This window comes from Loxodonta africana, chromosome 13 (genome assembly GCF_030014295.1).
Source record: "Loxodonta africana isolate mLoxAfr1 chromosome 13, mLoxAfr1.hap2, whole genome shotgun sequence".
Taxonomy (NCBI): domain Eukaryota; kingdom Metazoa; phylum Chordata; class Mammalia; order Proboscidea; family Elephantidae; genus Loxodonta; species Loxodonta africana.
Genome location: NC_087354.1, coordinates 16172163 through 16187663, shown reverse-complemented (window position 1 = coordinate 16187663; position 15501 = coordinate 16172163). Strand labels below are relative to the sequence as shown.

Genomic DNA, 15501 nt, shown 5'->3' with positions numbered 1-15501 from the left:
GGAAGATGAGATTAAAAGAGCAAGTCCCTTAAGCTGTTAACCAAAAGTCTGGCAGTTTGAATCCACCAGTCACTCCTTGGAAACCCTATAGGGCAGTTCTATTCTATCCTAAATGGTTGCTATGAGTCAGAATTGACTGGACGGAAAAGGGGTATATCCACAGTTACGAATACTTTCTATAAAGTATCAAGGAAAAAATAAAGACAAATTTCCTCCAAAAACAAAGACAAATTCCTCAAACACTAGACTAAAGCTTTCATGAGGAATCTAACCAGTTGCCCTCCAGACTCATGGCAATGACATGTGTGTGTCAGAACAGAACTATGTTCCATAGGATTTTTAATAGCTGATTTCTCAGAAGTAGATCACCAGGTCTTTCTTCCAAGGTGCCTCTAGGTGGACTGAAACCTCCAACCTCTCTGTTAGCAACAGAGCAGGTTAACAGTTTGCACCACCCAGGGACTCCAGAGGAATCTAACTAATCCAAATGGCTGGTTAGTGGCTTCCATAACTCTGTGTCCACTCACCTGGTGTTGGGAGGAAAATGAAAACCTAGTCACAGGCTTTAACCCTTCAGGTCATAAAGGCAAGTAATTAGCGGTGTGGCTTCCAATAAAAGGCAAAGCAGCCTCGAAACGATTTCATTTTCCCTGACAGAGATGTGCGGACTTACAGAGTCTGGCTGCTTGTGGTGGCAGGGCTGGCGACTTGTGACCAGGGCGCCTCGCAGGGCGGACTGGACTTGTGGGGACAGGGGAACCTGACCGCGAGCCTTCCTCCCTCGGGAACCAGACCCCTTTCTGCGGTGCTGAAAGTCCATGGGAGGAATGGGGGATGAAGGCGGGAAGCAGGCACGTTCTCAGCACCTAACCCCTCAGCCCCTTCTGTCAGACACTCCCTCCTTTGCGGGGCCCCTCTGGGGTTTTGTCCCACGTGCTTTCTTTCAGATTCGTAAACTGGGTTTTTGCCCCATGTCCTCTCAGATTTAGAATCAAGCCCGCTTTGCCTGATGCTCCCGGGACAAGGGCCAGGGATGGCACCGTCTGGGGCCGCGGAAGCAGCAGGCGCTCAGATCCACCGGGGCGACAAATCCGACGCTCATCGAGCGAGGACCGGGGCTGGCACCCCCGCCCCAGGGACCCTCCGCACGCCGTCCGAGCCCAGGCCGTTTGGGAGGGGCGGCAGAAAGGGCTCCCGACATAACGGGAGATGCTATACTGAATCCGCCCCCACTGCGCGGTCCCACTTCACAGAGGTCTCCAGGGCTCCGGCAAGGCAGGGAGCAAGCCCAGGTCAGCGGCCCCGGCGGCCCCGGGACGGCCAGGAGGCGCGGGGAGGGAGCTCCAGCCTTGCAGCTTCTCCTCGGGCTCCCTGGTCACTTCTTCCCCCTTCCCGTTTGCCCGGGTCTGGACCCTTCTCAGGGTGGCCCTTCCGGGCGGTGAGCGCGCGAACCCCCAGTCCTGCACCGACGACCCGGCTGCCCTCCCGCCCGCCTGCCCAGCCGGTCCCCGGGGGACGACAGGTGCGCGGCTCGCGGCGCCTGGGCTCCGATCCCGGAAAGCTCTCCTGGCTGCTGCGCGCGGTTTACGGTCTGAGTTTACGGCGCTGGACCCGGAGTTTTCCGACGGCCGAGCCGCTGAAACCCGAGAGGCGGGGAGGGGCCGCGTGGCGACAGCGAAAAGGGCAGGCGGCGGGCGGCACGGTTGTCTTTACCTGCGGCTCCCCGGGCGGCCTCGGCGTCCATGCTGGTGCTCTGGCAGCGGCGCCCCGCCCCGCCCCGCCCCGCCCTACCCACCAGGGTCAGGCCCCGCCCCTGCACCGCCCCGCCCCGCCCTGACACGCCCCCGGTCCGCCCCGCCCCGCGCCCGCTTCGCCCCGCCCCGTCACCGCCCCGCCCCGCCCTGCCCTTCACACCAGGGTCAGGCCCCGCCCCGGCACCGCCCCACCCCGCCCCAGCACCGCCCGCCCCGCCCTTTCACCGCCCCCGGCACCGCCTTCCCTTTCTTACCGGGGTCAGGCCCCGCCCCGGCCCCGCCCCCTCCCAGCCCCGCCCAGCCTATCCCTGGGGGTCGGCCCCGCCCCCTCTCCACCTGTCCCAGAGGACCCCTTCCCCACCACATCAGGTCCCTGCCTTAGTCTTCTCTGCTAAGGACGCCTGCCTGGCTCCTCAAAGTGTTTACAAAGCTCCATCCCCCAGCCTTTCCGCCGGGTTCTGGAGGAGCATTTATCGATCCCCTTGAGTTTTTCTAGAAAACTTTAGTGGGTCCATCCAGTGGCGTCTTGGAAGAAAGACCTGGCATCTACTTCCCCGAAATCGGTGATTGAAAACCCTATGGGGATATATAATAGAGCACACAGGGAGCATAGTCATGAAACATCCTAGATACAACCAAACACCTCACAGGACTGAGTTACTGGGCTTAAAGGCTAAGGACCATAGTCTTAGGGGACATCTAGGTCAATTGGCAAAACACAGTTCATAAAGACAATGTTCTATGTCCTACATTGGTGAGTAGCATCTGGGTCTTAAAAGCCAGCCAGCGGCCATCTAAGATACAACTACTGGTCTCTTTCTGTCTGGAGCAAAGGAGATTAAAGAAAACCAGACTCAGGGAAAAAATTAGACCAAAGGCCTAATGGACCACAGGAACCAGAGCCTCCACTAGCCTGAGCCCAGAGGAACTAGATGGGTCCAGGCTACTACAAATAGAAGGTCCCAGTTAGAGTGCGCAAAAAATGTAGACCAAAATTCAAATTCATAAAAAAGATGAGATTTACTGGTCTGAGAGAGACTGGAGGAATCCCGAGACTATGGCACTTAGACATCCTTCTAACTTGGAACTGAAGCCCCTCCTGGAGATCACCTTTCAGCCAAATTATAAACAGCCCTGTATAATAAATAGTAACACCCGTGAGGAAAGTACTCCTTAGAACAATCATCTATATGAGACCAAAAGGGCAACATCTGCCCAAAAGCAAAGATGAGAAGGCTGGAAGAGGCAGAAAACCCCAATGAATGGAAATGGGGAACTCAGGGGTGGTAATGGGGAGAGTGCTGACACACTGTGGGGACTGCAACCAACACCACAGAAAAATCTGTGTATAAACTATAGAATGGGAAACTAATTTGCTTTCTAAACCTTCACCTAAAGAAAAAGGAAGAAAGAAAGAAAACCCTATGGGGCATAGTCCTACTCTGACACATGCGAGGTCTCCATGGATCAACTAGAGGGGCTCACCTCCCCTCACCCACCCACCTCACCCACCTCACCCCACTCCAATCAGTGCCTTCTCCCACTTCCCTTCTCCTCTGGTGAGGACAAGGGTGGCCAGGCCAGGGGCGGGAATGTGTAAAATCACAGCCAGTGTTAACCATGGGCATTCCCAGGGTTCTCTAGAGAACTTTTGAGATGAACTGTGTTCAAGGAGGCTTTTTAAAGGAAAAAATACTAATGAGCATATGTCAAGGATTTTCTATTGCACTTGTAAATTTATGAGATACCAGTAAAATGTTACAACTGGTTCGAAGAGGAATGAAAACCTTACACACGTGGAATAGTGAAATCAATTTACAAATACATGCAGAATTGCTCAATATCCACCAATAGCCAGTTGCAACTCGACAGGACACAAATTATTTGCATCTTTGTGGACATGAATCCTTTGCATTATCCCATTTCCACAATTTACACAGTTGAAGAAGTAGCTCAAGGGCGGTGAAAGACACACATAAGCCAGGACACCCAGTAATCTTTATGGCCACTGCGAAGTCTTTCAGATTTTTCCAACTACTTACGGTATTGTCCCCATTCTTGCTGATAGCTAACACCATTATTTATTATTTATTAAATGTTCAAGCTGATACTCGTTTGAAATAGGAAAATTTAGCAAGAAGCAATTGTTTCTCTGGTATTTCCTCTTCTTGGCTTGTTTCAAGGTATTTTTACAGGGGAGGAGGGGTGGTTTTAAAATACCAAAGGCCTTTGAACCCAAGGGCCTGTGGTCAGGGGCTTTCACCTCACCTTTCTCGTTGACAGTTCTGAAGTCTGCCCTTCTGGACTGCCTTGTATTCATTTCCTAGAGCCACCGTAACTAAATATCATGTACTAAAACAAAAACAAAAAACCCATTGCCATCGAGTTGATTTCAACTCATAGTGACCCCGTAAGGACAGAACTGCCCCATGGGGTTTCCAAGGAGCTGCTGGTGGATTCAAACAACCAACCTTTTCAATAGCAGCCAAACACTTAACTACTGTGCCACCAGGGCTCCAAATACTACACACTGGGTGGTTTTAACAAACAAAAACTTATTTTCTGACAGTTATGGAGGCAGGGAGTTCAAGATCAGGGTGTAGAACACATTGATTCCTTCTGAGGCTTTGAGGAACAACCTATTCCACACCTCTCTCCTCGCTTCTGGTAGCTCCAAAAGTTCCTGGGCCGGCAGCTGCAGGACCCCATGGCATCCTTCCTCTGTCTCCCTGTATCTGTGTCTCTTCTCCTTTTACATAAGGGCACCACTCAGATGGAATTAGGACCCACTCAGCTCCAGGATGACTTCTTGTTAACCTAACTGATAACATCTTCAAAGACCCTATTTCCAAACAAGGTCACATTCACAGGTCATCAAAAAAGAGGAAGACCCTCAATAAAATGGATCCACACGGTGGCTAGGACAATAGGCTCAAGAATAACAACAATTGTGAGGATGGCGCAGGACCAGGCAGTGATTCATTCTGTTGTTTATGGGGTTGCTATGAGTTGGAACTGACTAGAAAGCACCTAACAACAATAATTAGAAAGTAACCTTTCTAGGCAGGGTTTTTTTGATTTGTTCACTGCTGAAACCCTGGTATCTAGAACAGTGCCAGGCGCATGGTAGGAGCCTGAGAAATACGTGTTGAATGAGGACAAAGGAACTGGAGGAGTTAAGTGTTCCTGAATGCCATAACACAGGGCAGTATCGGCATTGTTGCAGCCACTGTGTCAATCCACCTCTTTGAGAGTCTTCCTCTTTTCTGCTGACCCTGTACTCTGCCAAACATGATGTTCTTCTCCAGGGACTGATCCCTCCTGACAACATGTCCAAAGTATGTAAGATGCAGTTTCTCCATGCTTGCCTCTAAGGAGCATTCTACACCTTGCTACACAGTCCCAATTACTCTCCCCCTAATGAGACAGCCCGCTCTCTCCCTCCACTCTCTCTTTTCGTGTCCATTTCGCCAGCTTCTAACCCCCTCCACCCTCTCATCTCCCCTCCAGGCAGGAGATGCCAACGTAGTCTCAAGTGTCCACCTGATCCAAGAAGCTCACTCCTCACCAGCATCCCTCTCCATTCCATTGTCCAGTCCAATCCATGTCTGAAGAGTTGGCTTCGGGAATGGTTCCTGTCCTGGGCCAACAGAAGGTCTGGGGGCCATAACCACCGGGGTCCTTCTAGTCTCAGTCAGACCATTAAGTCTGGTCTTATGAGAATTTGGGGTCTGCATCCCACTGCTGTCCTGCTCTCTCAGGGGTTCTCTGTTGTGTTCCCTGTCAGGGCAGTCATCGGTTGTAGCCAGGCACCATCTAGTTCATCTGGTCTCAGGATGATGTAGTCTCTGGTTCATGTGGCCCTTTCTGTCTCTTGGGTTTGTAATCGCCCTGTGTCCTTGGTGTTCTTCATTCTCCTTTGATCCAGGTGGGTTGAGACCAATTCATGCATCTTAGATGACTGCTTGCTAGCGTTTAAGACCCCAGACGCCACTCTTCAAAGTGGGACGCAGGATGTTTTCTTAATAGATTTTATTATGCCAATTGACTTAGATGTCCCTGAAACCATGGTCCCCAGACCCCTGCCCCTGCTACGCTGGCCTTCGAACCATTCAGTTTATTCAGGAAACTTCTTTGCTTTTGGTTTAGTCCAATTGTGTTGACCTCCCCTGTATTGTGTGCTGTCTTTCCCTTCACCTAAAGTAGTTCTTATCTAGTGTCTAATTTGTGAATGCCCCTCCCCCCTCTCGTAACCACAAAAGAATGTTTTCTTCTCAGTTTAAACTATTTCTCAAGTTATTATAACAGTGATCTTATGCAATATTTGTATTTGTTGTCGTTAATTTTCTTTCTGCTGAGTCCGTATTTTTCTGCTGTATTTTATTTTGATGAGTAGGATAGTTTGTCTCCTTTGTGGTTACCTTATTATTCACCTCATTTTTCTAAATTTAAACCTAACTTTTATTTCTTTGTATCACCATATCTTCCTTTCCATATGGAAGGTATATGATTACATTTCTTAGTCCCTCTTTATTATTTTAACGTTGTCTTCTTTTATATAGTAACATCACTGTTACCCTGTTTTGGGCTTTTTTTTTTTTTTTTTTTGTATAATCTTGCTTTGTTTTTTTTGGATTTCCCTGTCTGGGTTGGCTTCTGATTGCTCTGCCCAGTGTTCTAGTCTTGGGTTGATACCTGATATTATTGATTTTCTAACCAAAGAACTCCCTTTAGTATTTCTTGTAGTTTTGGTTTGATTTTTACAAATTCCCTAACTTGTGTTTATCAGGAAATGTCTTAATTTCACCTTCATATTTAAAAGACAGTTTTGCTGGATAGATGATTCTTGGCAGGCAATTTTTTGCCTTCAATTTTTTAAATATGTCATTCCATTGCCTTCTTGTCTTCATGGTTTCTGCCGAGTACTCCGAGCTTATTCTTATTGGCTCTCCTTTGTAGGTGACTTTTCATTTATCCCTCGCTGCTCTTATAATTCTCTTTTTATCTTTGGTTTTGGCAAGTGTGATTATAATATGTCTTGGTGACTTTCTTTTAACATCTACCTTATGTGGAGTTCAATCAGCGTCTTGGATAGATATCTTCTTATCTTTCACAATATCAGGAAAGTTTTCTGCCAACGAATTTTCAACAATTTTCTCTGTATTTTCTGTTATCCCTCCCTGTTCTGGTACTCCAATCACTCGTAGGTTATCCCTTTTGATAGAGTCCCACATGATTCTCAAGGTTTCTTCATTTTTTTTTATTCTTTTATCTGATTTTTCTTCAAATGTATGAGTGCCCGGTGATTTATCTTTGAGTTCAGAAATTCTAGCTTCTACTTGCTCAATTCTGTTCCTCTGACTTTCTATTGAGTTGTCTACTTCTGTAATTTTATTGTTAATCTTCTGAATTTCTGATTGCTGTCTGTCTATGGATCTTTCCAGCTTATTAAACTTTTCATCATGTTCCTGAATAATCTTTCCAATTTCTTCAGTTGCTTTATCTGTGTGTTCCTTGGCTTGTTCTGTGTATTGCTTCATTTCCTTCCTGATGTCTTGAAGGGTTCTGTATATTAAACTTTTGTATTCTGCATCTGGTAATTCCAGGAATGCACTTTCATCTAGAAGATCTCTGGGTTCTTTGTTTTGAGAGCCTGTTGAGGTGATCATGGTCTGTTTCTTTATGTGACTTGATATTGACTGTTGTCTCCAAGCCATCTATAAGTTATTGTATTAGTTTATGCTTGCTTACTGTGTCATAGCTGCTTGCTTTGTTTTGTTTTGATATACCCCTATGGGTTGCTTGAGTGAGCTAGCTTGATTATTTTCACCTTTGGAAATGTCCTGTCCCCAGCTGGCTAGAGGTATATCAGGTATATCAGTCTAGGAGTCCATTCAGTTTTCTTTTATGAATTCAGCTCAGGTTTCCAGGTAGCTGATCATCAAGTGTGTGGCACAGGCTCTGTCCTACAGTCTTAGAGAGCTGGGGGTGCTTGATGTATATACGGGTATCTGATTGCAGCAGCGAGTCATGCTCTGAACAAGGCAGGGGGCTGAGAACCGACCCCCAAGTGTCTCTGAAGAAAACGCATCTCTGTTCCCTAGAGCATGCTGGTGGGTGGTTTCTGCAAAGGGACCATGGGCACCCAAAGTTTTCGGTTGTAAGGACTAGGAGGTACCAGTTATCTTTGGACCCCTGTCGCAGGTGGCTGGGTGACCTGAGTGGAGCTTCCAGTCCTTCGGTCCCTGATGTGAGTAGGTGAGGACCTTGTTTAATAGGCAAAGCAATGTCAAACATCAAACACCCATCTCTCCACCACACAGCTGAAATAGTTGGAGTCTGCCAACAAGGGCCTATTTTCCGGAAATAGGCCCACACAGGTCCATGGAGAAGGAAAAGGTGCTCAAGGTCCGTGGATGGTTTATGCCTGGACAGGAGTCGCTTCTGTCCTGAGCTCGCCTGGTTAATGGAGCTAGCAAATAATCTTTCCCCCCAGTTGCAAATTTTTTCCTTCCCCAAGGCCAGAAGGATGGCTCTAGGTGCTCACCAGGGTCTATCTCAGGCCCGGAGATTCAGCCGCTTGCGGGGGGGGGGGGGGCACAGGAAAATATACACAAGTACTTAGCTTTTGCTGACAGCTCTGTTCTACTCAGGTTCCAGAGGTGTGAGTAGGCTGCGCAGCTGGCTGCGTCTCCCTGAGGAAGCTGCGGCTGAACGCTAGGACCAGCCCGCCACTGCCGTTACTCTGGGAATGGTGCCTGAGGGCTCCCCGTGTTTCAGGTCCGGTAACTCCTCTCCACTTCTGAACGGTCTCCTCCTTCCCCTGTCCCTCAGTTCATTGTCTAAGCTTGCCTTTGATGCTCAGGACTCCCAGCTTGTCACAAATATACTCGTTTCACTTGTTTTTTTGGTCTTTGTTGTAAAGAGGGCTTGCCAGAAGCATCTATTTCACCATCTTGGCTCCGCCACTTCCATCCTCTTTTGATGCTTCATGTGTCATTTAATATTTTCCCAGTAGAATGCTTCAATATTGCAGCATGAGGCTTGAAATTTTTCTTCAGTTCTTTCAGCTTGAGAAATGCGAGCATGTTCTTCCTTTTCAGATTTGTATCTCCACGTCTTTGCACATGTCACCATAATACTTTACTTTGTCTTCTTGAGGCACCCCTTGAAATCTTCTGATCATCTCTTTTACTTCACCGTTTCTTCCTTTTGCTTTAGCTGCTTGACATTCAAGAGCAAGTTTCGGAGTCTCTCCTGACATCCGTTTTGGTCTTTTCTTCCTTTCTTGTCTTTTTTAATGACCTCTTTCTTTCTTCATGTGTGGTATCCTTGATGTCATTCCACAACTCCTCTGGTCTTCAGTCATTAGTGTTCAAAAAAAGCAAACCCAGTGCCGTCGAGTATTCAACATGTCAAATCTATTCTTGAGACGGTCTCTAAATTCAGGTAGGATATGATCAAGGTCGTATTTGGCTCTCGTGGACTTGTTCTAATTTTCTTGAGTTTCAACTTGAACTTGCATATGAGCAGTTGATGATCTGTTCCGCAGTTGGCCCATGGCCTTGTTCTGACAGATGATATTGAGCTTTTCCATTGTCTCTTTCCACAGATGTAGTTGATTTGATCCCTGTGTATTCCATCTGGTTGATCCATGTGTATAGTCACCGTTTATGTTGGTATTTGCAATGAAGAAGTCGTTGGTCTTGCAAAATCCTATCATGCAATCTCTGGCATTATTTCTATCACCAAGGCCATGTTTTCCAACTACCGATCCTTCTTCTTTGTTGCCAACTTTTGCATTCCAATCATTAGTAATTATCGATGCAACCTGATTGCATGTTCGATCAATTTCAGTCTGCAGAAGTTGGTAAAATCCTCAATTTCTTCGTCTTTGGCCTCAGTGGTTGGTGGATAAATTTGAATAATAGTCACATTAGCTGATGTTCCTTGTAGTTGTATGGATATTCATTGTACTTCAGGGGAGATCTTGAAATGTTCTTTTTGACAATGAGTGCAACACCATTCCTCTTCAAGTTTTCATTCCCGGAATAGTAGACCATATGATTGTCTGATACAAAATTGTCAATATCAGTCCACTTCAGCTCACTAATGCCTAGGATATCGATGTTTATGCGTTCCATTTCATTTTTGACAATTTCCAATTTTCCTGGATTTGTACTTTGTACATTCCACATTCCAATTATTAATGGATGTTTGCAGCTGTTTCTTCTCATTTTGAGTCATGTCACAACAGTAAATGAAGGTCCTGAAAGCTTAACTCCATCTGCATCATTAAGGTGGACTCTACTTGGAGGAGGCAGTTCTTCCCCAATCATCTTTTAAGTACCTTCCAACCTGAGGGGCTCATCTTCTGGCACTATATCAGAAAATGCTCTGCTGCTATTCATAAGGTTTTCAGCGGCTAATTCTTTACAGAAGTAGACCATGAGGTCCTTCTTCCTGGTCTGTCTTAGTCTAGAAAGCTCTGTTGAAACTTGTCCACCAAGGGTGACCCTGCTGGTATCTGAATACCAGTGGCATAGCTTCCAGCATCACGGTAACATGCAAGCCTGCACAGTATGACAAACTGATAGTTGTTTTGGGGTACATTCTAGTGAGCAGGAGATAAAACTAGTTGCGAAGGAGTCCCCATATGTGTCAGAGTAGAACTGTGCTCCACAGGGTTTTCAGTGGCTGATTTTTTGGAAGTAGATCACCAGGCCTTTCTTCCAAGGCACCTCTGGGTGAACTCAAACTTCCAACTTTTCAATTTGCAGCTGAACGTGTTAACTGTTTGCACCACCCACACAGAAATGCTGCTGTTGTTGGGTGCCATCAAGTGAATTCTGACTCATAGGAGCCACATATGACAGAGTAGAAATTCCCGTAGGGTTTTGAAGGCTGTAGTCTTTATAGAAGCATACTGCCACATCTTTCTTTCTCAGAGCAGCTGGTCGGTTTGAACCACTTACCTTTTGGTTAGCACCCAAGCACTTAATCACTCCACCACCAGGGCTACTAGGCGAAAGACTACAAAAATTTATGAAAACATAACAGTATTTCAGAAAAAGCTAAGAAAAAAAATATAAAACAGAGAAAGGGATGGAGAGGGAGGCATAATTTTAAATAAAGTGATCAAAATAAGCCTCATTTAAAGGGTGATATTTGAGCAAAAACCTGGGGAAAGTGACATAGCTAAGCATGTGGGAAGGGGAGACTGCAAAAGTTACGGCAAGTGCAAAGGCCCCTAGGTGGGAACAAATCTCTTTTGGGGCCTCTAAATCTACTCTTTCTGTTCTACTTTTCCGTTCTCCTCTCCTTTATTCTCTGCTTTCCCTTTAGTGTCTGCTGTAAAACATACACCTTCAAGGCTTATTGCATTTTTTAAAAGTTTATGTGCTGCTTTTTAGATTACTCACACAGCATCTGAACATATGTTCCTTAAAAAGAAAACTGAAGAATTATAGACTGAAAAGTTCCCTCTTTCTCATGCTTGGGAATTCTTGTTCCCAAAGTCATTCCGTAGTCAAATACTTCTTTTTTTCCTTTATATTTTTTGGCTTTTCTGTCTTGCTTGAGTAGGCTGAACCTACCCCAAAATTAGAAATTAAATTACTTTGAATTTACTTTGAATATTTTTATTGTTTTGGCTTTTACATATGAATATTCAATCCCACTAGAATTTATCTCTTCATATGGTGTAAAGAATGAATCTAACTATATTCAATTGTTCCTGCACCGTTAATAGTCTATTCTTCCCTGATTAATTTGAAATATCTTCTTTATCATATATTAAATTCTTATATACATTATGTTATTGACCATTTAATTATTTCTACAAAAATAACACACTATTTTCATTACCATAGGTTAATCATATACTTAATATCCATCAGGGATATTAGATATTAAATATTAGGTCATTAATATTAAAACCAGCTAAGGATATTGGGGTTTGACTAAGATTCATCTACCCTTTAACATGAATTTACAGATCATTAACATCTTTAAAGGTTTGAATCTCCCCATCAAGTAATGAAATAAACGTTATTTATATGTCTTTTTGCCAAAGTTCTATGTTGTTTGTTGTTTTGTTTGTAAAAGGAAAAGTTTCCAACAGGAGATGTAAGAATAATGGGGCCAACGTGCATTCCCATGAGGCAAAAGGTCAGAATGTAAACCATTCGTTCATGAAAAGAATGTGTCAAGATGTAAGCAGTTTGTTCCCAGGCAAAATGTGTTCATGACTCTCACAACGTATAACCAAGCTGGCTGGTGCCATTCACGCAGGGAGTATTTTCACTACTTCTTAGCCAAATAGCTTACCTTTACATTTTAAAGGAGTTCCAGGTGAAGATGATCTTATCTATAATCAGTCATTAACCCCTATCTTTCTCTTGGTTTCTATGTACGTAGACCCATCTCTCTACTTGAACTGCAGAGTGCTTTGTATTTTTTACTTAGTGCTGCCCAGCTCGAACAATATCATTCCTCAAAACTCTTTTTCTTTCACTCCTAACAGAGTGTGAGACTTTCATCTTTGACATTTCTGGTGTCAAAAGCGGGACTTTGAAGGTGCATTATCTTTCACAATCCCCAAGGCATACAGACTTGGGCAGAGTACCTGATAAACCATTTGGGCTATCCACTTTTGTAACTTCTCAGGAACCATCTAAGATAGGGAAACTCTTAAATCCAAGTTCCATTCCTTTGCATTGATAGCTCTTTGAGTTTTATTGTGGATTTGTTTTGATTCTTGCAATTAAAAGTTTGTTTTGTTCTTATTGTTATTATAAAATGGGGAATTCCATGTCTAAAGGAGATTTAGAGTCACTTTCTGGGACTCCTGCTCATTACGTGAATAAGTATTATGGTCCCTTATAGTGCATGTTCTTGTCTGTCTGACATAACCTCACTTGAAATAGTTAGGAAAATCATTGGCCACTTTGGGGTTATTTTGATCTAAGTTAACTTTTCTGTGCAGTAAAAGAACTCAGGCTCCCAGATTAAACAATCCCAGTGGGATGCCTATTTTGATAGGTAGATTGAGGCCTCTAAGAAACATCAAGATAGTAAAATTGCTTCCCTGTAGGATACTGTCTCTAAATTAACTAAGCAGAATAAAGAATTACAAAGTCAAATTCCAGATAATATTTCTGCTGCCCTGCTGGCTGCTGCCACCTATTCTGCTTCCTTGCTGGCTGCAACCTCTTTATATCCGTATTATCAGGAGGGACCAGTTCCTGGCGAAGGACATCATGCTTGGTAAGGTAGAGGGTCAGCAAAAAAGAGGAAGACCCTCAATGAGATGGATTTGCTCACCTACTCCTCTGATAACACTTCATCTGAGCTCTGCTTTTCCAAAAAACAAAACAAACAAACAAAAAAAAAACCATTACATCAAAACCTCCCAGCAAGCCTGCCTTGATAACTGCATACTTTATTAAAACATCTGGCTGTTGGTGGACATAAAGTATCCAGAGAAAAATTACAATTGGCTCAACCTTCTGTTAAATGTTTGATCCACTTCATTTCTGCACAAGGCATCTCTAGTGATCCTAAACAAAAAGAAGCTATTCATGTCTTTCCTATACCTGGAACAAAGAAACAGCTAAATGGGTTTCTAGGACTCTGCAGCTGTCGTCAAACGTGTATTTCCAAATTTTCTTTCTTGGCTCAACCTTTATACAGATATTTAAAAACCTCTGACTGGCTTCATTCCAAATTGCACCAGAAGATTGACAGGCCATAGTTCAGTTAAAAAGGGGTTTTAATGAACTTGCCCATTCTAGGTTTTCCTAATTACCACATAGATTTTTCCTTATTTGTACATGAAGTATCTGGCAATGCTTTAGGTGTACTAACTCAAAAACATGGAAGACAACAGAGACCTGTAGGCTATTATAGCCTACAGCTTGAGGTGGTAGCCAGAGAATACCCTCCCTGCCTCAGAGCTGTGGCTGCTACTGGCAAACTAGTGGAAAAAAACAGCAGATATGGTGCTGTGTATGCTTTACTTAATTCTGACTTGACACAATATCTTTCTGCCAGTAGGCTCACCTCCTATGAAGTTCTCCTGCTGGCTTCATCTAACATTAGACTACATTCCATGGCCTGTTTACATCCAGCAACTATCCTACACATAACTTCCTAGACTTGACTGAGCAATTTTTAACCCGTCAAAAAGACTTAAAAGAGATCCCTTTAATTAATCCTGATTTAGTTTTTTTTTTTTTTCATGGATAGTTCCGATTAAAACCTAATCCTGCTAGCCCTCACTATCAAGCTAGATACAATGTTATGATTTCTACTGAAGTCCTTGAAAGCCACGTTCTCCCTGAAGCCACTTTAGCTCAACAAACTGAATTAATTACCCCCATTAGAGCTTGTAGAATTGCTTCAGGAAAATCTGTTAATGCTCTTATGGATCAAACGAAAAACCAAACCCAGCACCGTCGAGTCTATTCCAACTCATAGCAACCCTATAGGACAGAGTAGAACTTTCCAAGGAGCACCTGCGGATTCGAACTGCCAACCCTTTGGTTAGCAGCCATAGCACTTAACCACTATGCCACCAGGGTTTCCTGGATAGCAGGTATTATTTTGTAATTGCGTATGATTTTGACATTTATGGAAACAGAGGATATTTTTAACATCTTCCTGAAATGCCATTAAAAAAATGGAGCTTTAACAGCAGATCTTCTAGATGCTCTATTACTCCCCTCTGAAATTGCTGTAATAAAAATACAAGCTCACCAACCAAAAGCCGTACCCCAAACTGAAGAAATTGGTGGAAATAATCTTGTTGATATGGCAGCCAGACAACCTGCCTTGCAATTTATTTCTGCACTTGTGATAAATAAAGGCACTCCCCAAATTTGTCTATTGAGAACTCCAACTTTCATGAATTAACTTTAGAAAAACTTTTAAAACACCAAAAATTAGCCCAAACAGATGAAATTAAGGCATGGAAGAGGGGAGACTCTTACCAAGATCCTGCCACTAAATTATGGACTGGGTCTGATTTTTTAAAAAAGAAAAAAAAAACTGTCTTACTCAACTTCCTATATGTTTCTGTGATGCAAGCCTTACGTGAAGGCTCCCACATGGGATGAGAAAAAATGATTGAGACCTTAGAAAAATATTGGTGGGTAAAATTTTTCAAGACTGCCAAATATGTTGCCACTCTTTCCTGTATTTGCCCTCACTACAACCCTGGGAAACAACTTAAAGTCCTAACTGGACAAGACCCTTTACCTTCCAGGCCTATGCTTGAATGGCAGCTAGATTTTATTCAGCTACCACCCTCTAATGGTTATAAATATGTACTACTAATGATTTGTAGATTTTTCACATTGGGCAAAAGGCTCCTCTTGCTGTAGAGCTACTGCAGGCTTTGTAGCAAAGAAATTCCTTGAAAACATCATACCCACCTGGGAAGCACCAAAAACTTTTTGTAGTGATCAGGGAACTTATTTTATCAGTCAAGTCATTCGTGAGCTATGTCGAGTTTTCCACATTTATCAAAGGCTACACTGCCCCTATCATCCTCAGTCTTCTGGCTTAGTAGAGAGAACTAGTGGGATAATAAAGACCCATATATCTAAGCTTGGTGGGACTTTAAATGCATTCTGGACTAAGGTTCTTCTCTTGGGTTCTCTTAAATCTGAGGCTCACACCACTGGATCTCACAAACTTACCCCCCTATGAAATAATTACTAGGAGACCCATCGTCCTTCCTTAC

General features: G+C 44.1%; 2 protein-coding genes across 2 annotated transcripts in view; one reads left to right on the top strand and one right to left on the bottom strand.

Moving 5' to 3' along the window:
* The window catches only part of FAM169B (Protein), a 122063-nt gene extending 120291 nt beyond the window's left edge, over positions 1–1772 (bottom strand). Inside the window, exon 1 of the mRNA XM_064267068.1 lies at positions 1714–1772. Within this exon, the coding sequence (XP_064123138.1) occupies positions 1714–1744 (31 nt within the window). The 5' untranslated portion in view covers positions 1745–1772. The remainder of the gene's footprint in view (positions 1–1713) is intronic.
* PGPEP1L (pyroglutamyl-peptidase I like) overlaps positions 1–15501 on the top strand; it is a 92144-nt gene that overhangs the window by 9734 nt on the left and 66909 nt on the right.